The sequence below is a fragment of the Epinephelus moara genome, chromosome 8 (assembly GCF_006386435.1).
Source record: "Epinephelus moara isolate mb chromosome 8, YSFRI_EMoa_1.0, whole genome shotgun sequence".
Lineage (NCBI taxonomy): Eukaryota > Metazoa > Chordata > Actinopteri > Perciformes > Serranidae > Epinephelus > Epinephelus moara.
The window spans coordinates 34,998,813-35,005,298 of NC_065513.1; the positions used below are offsets into that span (position 1 = coordinate 34,998,813).

The following is a 6,486-nucleotide window of genomic DNA, read 5'->3' on the forward strand; positions in this document are numbered from 1 at the left end:
TGAGGTGTTGCTGACTGTATGAGACTTAATGAAAAACAGAAGATGTAACCAGATTTATAGTTTGATAAAAAGCAGAAGTGCTTCAGACTGACAGACATGTAAGCTCTGTAGAAAACTCAGTGATGCTGAAACGTCAGCAAACTGTATAAAAGTCTATGCTGCATATCAGTCAATCAAAAGCCCTGCTTTTTTATCAGAGTTGCTACTCTCTTGGCCTACATTCAGTGAAAACTCAATCTCCCTGTGTAATATGCTGGTTTGATGAGAATATGACTAACAGCTCCCACTTGAGCTCTAAATTTCAGTCTCGTTGCACACCAACAGGCCGAACTAAATGCCCATTTCCCAGACAGATTTTTCACGGAGAGACAATGTGGTGGCGAGGATGGAGGGAGCCAAAATAAATCTGCGTGAGTTTTTCTGTTTTGACCACATCCTGTGTTTAAAAGATGGTCGATCCCTCTGTTCTTGAAGATCCTCCAAGTTCCATTTAGCGTCTTTACTGCCCACAGTAATTAGATGTCAATACTGGATAGAAAATACTGCGCACACAAACATCTCGGGTGTGCCCAGGTGCTGTACATTATGCAGAAATAGATAAAGACTTTATAAACTGTGTCGTACAAATGGCCAGTTTATTGATTCTCTCACTCCTCTTTCCACATCCTCTCATTCTCCAGCCAGCTGGACACAAATCCCACGCTGATCACATTTCACAACCCGTAAAGCTCTCTGATTCCTGACAACATCCTGTTAGCCTGCAGGAGTCACACAGGGGTGCTGTGTGGAGATAAAATAAGAAGTTTTGGCATTTCTGAAAGAGTAACGTGACATGAGGGCGACTCAAGGCAAACATTTGTCCACTCATTTTGAATGTAGAAACTTAGTGCAAAGAGTGGCAACCTATACTAAATGGTTGTCAGTGGTCCAAGTCTGGTTGCCCAGGGCAACTGGCCAACTGATGCATTAGGTTTTACAGCCTCAGCCATTTGTAGACACCGCATATTAGATCCCCATACATACATACATACAGCCTGGCGTTGCTCTATAGTAACTCGTCAATACTGTTCAACTTCTCAAAACTGATTGGCAGACAATCTCTTCTTCTCTCAGCCTCTTCAGAGTAGCTGTCAGCTGACTCACTGTCTTTTGTAAGACTAAGACTTTGATGGCTCTGACAGATCTGCAATCAGCACCACAACCACCTACTGTACACCAGCAACACCACCAGCTTCATCATCTCCACCATTGTCGACAGCACGTATCATCGCTTATGCTCATTATTGCTATGTGTCACTGCTGTCTTTGCCAGCTTCATCATCATCATCACTTTCATTATTGTCAGTATCATCCCAGTACGCTGTTTTTATAATCACTGGCTAAATTGTGGCGAGTTTTCGATAGCAGTGATGACCACTTGCCCCCTGTCTTCATCGACACTGTGATCACGTCAATCATTGGAGTTATTGGTAGAATTGAGTTTTATCTGCTCTATTATCCCGGTGCTCACCATATCTATTCCACACATCCATTTATACTTTACATCCTGCTAGCTGACAGCGAAATCCTTCACATTTTCCATTTTGAAATTCAATACTTTCCTGGAATCAAATTTCCGGACTTCTCTGTAGATTTTTCTGATCATATTTGACACCTGAGTAGAAATGGCTAGATGTTTTTTATGTGAATAAATAGCATTAAAATCCAACAGTTTACATGGATTTTGACTTACTATGCTATTATGTTCCAAAATAATTCTATCTAGGCACTGAAGCTCACACAAGTCAGTTAACCCAGACAAGTTCAGCTCTGCCCAAGGAGGAAGTTAACTAACAAGTGCTACCAATACTTGTATTATTTTCTCTAATTTTATTGCAAAAATAATATTTTTTTATTAGTTCCCCCATATTTTTTAGTCTCTTTTATAAATAAGAACCAAAAATGACTTGAAAAATGTAAAATAATTTCATTTTCCCGGCGTCTGTGCAGCCTTGTCTACGATATTAAACTCAGCTAGAAAGATTTACCTACACAAAGAAGACAGTCTATTCACTTTTCTGATAACCACATCACTTATTAACTCATAAATGTTCTGACAAGCTTAATATTTGGTTATTTGTGATGCAATTTAAACATATTGCCGCATTTTCTTTTAAGCAAGTTTGGTCGCGGATGTCCGTTGCAGTTAAAAGGCACTTGTGGCAGAGCTTTTTTGCAGGCTGTGACATACAGGCGTAGAAGCAGCTCTGCGTTCTTTCACATGCCTCGCTTTCGACGACATCAAGCTTGCCCTGACCCGCACTCGCTCACAAAGTGGTAATCATTTTGGCTGCGCTGGCTGCCTGCACCAAACCCCATAAAACACTCTCTCCTTGTATGACTAATTCAATTTTAGAAATCCTGATTTCACAATGTAGAATTAGATTGTCTTCTTTCCATACTTACACAGCCCTGGAAATTCCTAAAATCAAATCCCATACTTTCCATACTGTGTAGGAACCCTGTGAATCTAAAGCTCAAATTTACACTCATCATTAGCGCTGACATATACATCAAAGTCAGCAGTCAAGTACAGGAAACTCAACTTCATCTTAACTGTAGTCATCATTTTCTGCATCCTTAGCTGAACCACTGAAGTATTCACAAGATCGCTCCCAGCTATGCTGTCATGTTGAACTTTTTTCATCATAATTGAAAAACGTCAGAAAGTTTAGAACTATGAATCAAATTTAAGAAGTGCCACCTTTGCATACTTAAGGTTCAATGTGGGTGAAGCCTTCCTCTCACTATCACAGCTGTACTCCTCACATGTAGTGGCAAAAGTGCTTTAAACTAGATCTCTAACATCACCACAATGTACGTCCTAAAGGAGGTTATTATAAAAAAAAATGAAGATAAATAGAGAGATGGTCCTTAATTAGAGTCATCATAAGGATCTTAAGTATCCCTGACCTATCTTTGGCCAATGTTCTCCGAGTATGGGATAACACTGCCACCTCTGCAACACATCACGACATCCTTCTGGGTCTGTCATCCAAAATATAGCAGTTTAGCTGGAGACATTTTACCCCAGGGGTGCATGTATTCAGTTTACTGGAGGACTGTGTGGCTTCAGCTGTCGGACAAACACAGAAAAGTGCTCACTGCTCAGGTATTTGTGGTGGACTTGCAGCCCTGGAGATTTCTCCGTGGGTCTCTGTTACTGACTGGAAATTATAGTGACAAGGCAAAGTGGGTATTTTATTAATATTTAAAGAGAGACGTCTCAAAGTAGAGTTTAATGTGATAATCTCTGATAATATGCCAGATAATTTAACTGCATTCTTGCATTTCTGACAGCACTGACATTCTGTATGGAATAAATGATCCCATGATGCCACTGTTGTTGCTTTTGTCATCTGATCCATTACACAATAAATGCTGCTGCAAACGTTCCATGTTTAAGTGAACACATCCCAAATTTCTGATCACAAACATGCCCTGAAATATCAGTGCCCTCGAATAAATATTGACAAGAAAGACTGTGTGCAGTAACGCTGTAAATACTGAGAGTGAGAACACACTGCACCACCAGCATATTGGCTGTGCAGTGGTCTCTGAATCACTGCCAAAAAAGCACAATCTTCCCATTTCGGCCAAACCAACCTCATAACCGGCAGATAAGAGTGCCGATCTGAGCTTTAATGGCGGCATTTCTGCAGATCTCAAGTTTCTCTGACATTTAGTCTCCCTCAGTGGTTACGGGTTCAGCCCATCTCACATAAACCACAACCTAATTTGTCTACCAAATGGTAGGAGAGTGTCCTGAAGGTGGAAGTCTGCATCCACTGAGTGGTGCAGACATGTGCTGAAACAAATGGTCTTTCTATGTAAATATGAGGGCATGTAAACATAATCTCCTGTGGTTTGCATTTTTATTTCATCTTTCAGCGTGGCTACATCATGTTAAAATAACAGCTTTGAATGCAGAGGGATAATAACATTTTTCTCACCCTATAAAAACACCAGGATTCATCAAATTGTAATGGGAATGCAGCAACCACACTGAATTATGTAATCACTACACACTGCAGCCTTTAAATGAATCCCAGTGATGCTGAGAGGATAATGATTGGCGGCAGAAGCGTTTGCGATCATTCACCTGTCTATGTGAAACTGAGTCATAAAGAGACGCACTGCATGCGTAATGTTTAACCTCAATGGGGAAAACAGCCTGTACCGATTACACACAGCTGCAAATTTCCGTGGGAAATTTGAATTAACGACTAAACAGATGGAATATTAATCACAGCGCAACTTTTGCCTGAGGATAATTACCAACCAAGTTATTAGGAAGACTTTATGCACCATGCGCTCGCAGCATCATGTTATCTCGCGGATGCTGCGTGTGTGTCAAGCAAGCTGCATTCAGAAACATGCGACTTTGGTGCGGATCTGCGGCAGCTACCTTTGGCCGGCATCACTCCCGAAAGAGCCCATAGTCCGGAGAGGGCTGGAGGGGTTAACCCAGGTGGGCTCGGGGGGTTTCTGCGCCTCCGTCTTCACGTCTGGGTCGATCTCCGAGGGAGAGGGCGTCAGCTTAGCGCCTGCCATGTCTCTCTTCCCCTCCCGAGCGTTACCTCCAGCAGAGAGCGGCCAATATGTTTCCTCCTCCTGGTGTCGGAACAGGCTCACTTATAGCGACCGACGGCGCCGGAAAACCGCATCCCCGGTCTCAGTGGTGCTGCACGAAGGCGGAGGGAGAGCGTCTGTCTCCCTGCCGCATCACGGGTTCCTCAGACACACTGAGGGGAGCAGCAGCTTGTCTCCTGCTCATCGAGCGCTCCTCCATCCCTGATGGAGATGTGAGGTCCCCGTGCGTCTCTGAGATTCACACGTCGTCACGATGTAACGTCAACCGTGCGGCCAAACCAACGGGCTCCCCAACTGGTTACATAACCAAGATGGTCAAATGCAATGATCCGAGATTCCCTTTGATCTGTGTCAGTTATTCACCTTCATCATCTCCATCAGCGCATCTTCATCCCTATGATTACTACACTCATTAAAGCGCATCTACCTAGTTAATAATTCAAATGGTGTTGAATTGTGTCAACCGAGCCGTCCTCACTGTGGAGAGATCTTCATTATTCAGCTCCTTTCAGCTATTGCTCTCGTACTGACTGCAAAAACGGATCACCACAATAATGAGATGGAACAGACAAATGAGCAGGTGGCCTGGATAAACACTTCATGGTGTGATCAGACTGGTTTGCATGAAAACACACGTGACACCTGGAGCACAACCAACATGAGGCATGACAGAGCATCTGTCAGTTTGTTTCAACAAGCCAAGATAAGTTGGTGAGCCTTTGTCCCACATCTGTTCTCACAAGTTTCTTTGGGTTAGGGTTGGGGGAATCCTGGGAAACACTAATAATCAATCAGCCACATGGGGCATCGTTTTTAGGTGAACTCTTACTGAGCATCACTTATACCTTTAAGAATTCATCGATTTGTACTGAAATATCGATTCATAATCAACGATCCGGTATCATTGATTCAAAGTGAAAACATCGATACATATCTTCATCTATAGCATGTGCTTTTATTTTGAAAGTCACCCTCAAACAGCAGCAGGCAGGTGGCAAGCAGTCAAGAGAAAGACAATGAGGATAACACTATTTGGTATATGGTCAACTGACAAAGCGCATGAAATATGTTAACAATGCCATTACAAGATAAAACATGACGTATCTGCTTGGACAGCATCTCACTCTAGTAACTTCTCACTACAGCAACATTAGCTGCTCAATTTCGTCCAATGTTGGGCTGAAAAACCGTGCATGCAGGCTGAAATTCAACCATGCTGTTCTGTTGGGAGATACAGTGACTTAAAACAATGGTGAGGACGAAAAATAATAACATTACATGTAATTTGTTAAGCTATGAGTAGAGGACAAAAAAGTAAAAAACAAAGGAAATGCAGCGTCTTCTGTCGTCTTGTGATATCGGTAAATATCATATTGTTGTTCAAAGAATCAATATAATATCGTATCGTGATGAAAGTGGTGATTTACACCCGTTAAATAGTGCTGCAATTTTCAAATTACAGGTCCAATGTGTAAGATTTAGAGATTTCTAGTGGTGAGGACTGCAGGTTGCAACCAGCTGAAACTTCTCCTGGTTAGGATTCCGTCAGTGTTTATTGGTTCAGGAGGGTTTTACTGCGAGAAGATTTATCTGCAGATGTCTCTTCCTCTACAAAAGAAATGGATGAGGTGAGAAAAAACCGGGATAAACACTGAATAAAGTAGTTTCACCACACAAATCAGTGTTTCTTCTACGCTGTTTGGCACATCGCAGACGGGCTGCTAGCCCAGAATTTGCTATTCAATTTCAATCAATCAATTTTATTTATAAAGCCCAATATCACAAATCACAATTTGCCTCACAGGGCTTTACAGCATACAACATCCCTCTGTCCTTTGGACCCTCACAGCGGAT

The 6,486-nt window shown here is 42.2% G+C and overlaps 1 protein-coding gene across 10 annotated transcripts in view; it reads right to left on the reverse strand.

The window, feature by feature from the left end:
- LOC126394810 (potassium channel subfamily T member 1-like) overlaps positions 1-6,486 on the reverse strand; it is a 110,460-nt gene that overhangs the window by 73,923 nt on the left and 30,051 nt on the right. For 2 of the 10 annotated variants that reach the window (XM_050051901.1, XM_050051898.1), the window contains exon 1: positions 4,448-4,916. The exons of the other annotated variants lie outside the window; for them this stretch is intronic. In XM_050051901.1, the coding sequence (XP_049907858.1) occupies positions 4,448-4,593 (146 nt within the window). In that variant the 5' untranslated portion in view covers positions 4,594-4,916. Of the gene's footprint in view, positions 1-4,447; positions 4,917-6,486 lie in introns of those variants that run through there. 10 annotated transcript variants of the gene reach the window in all.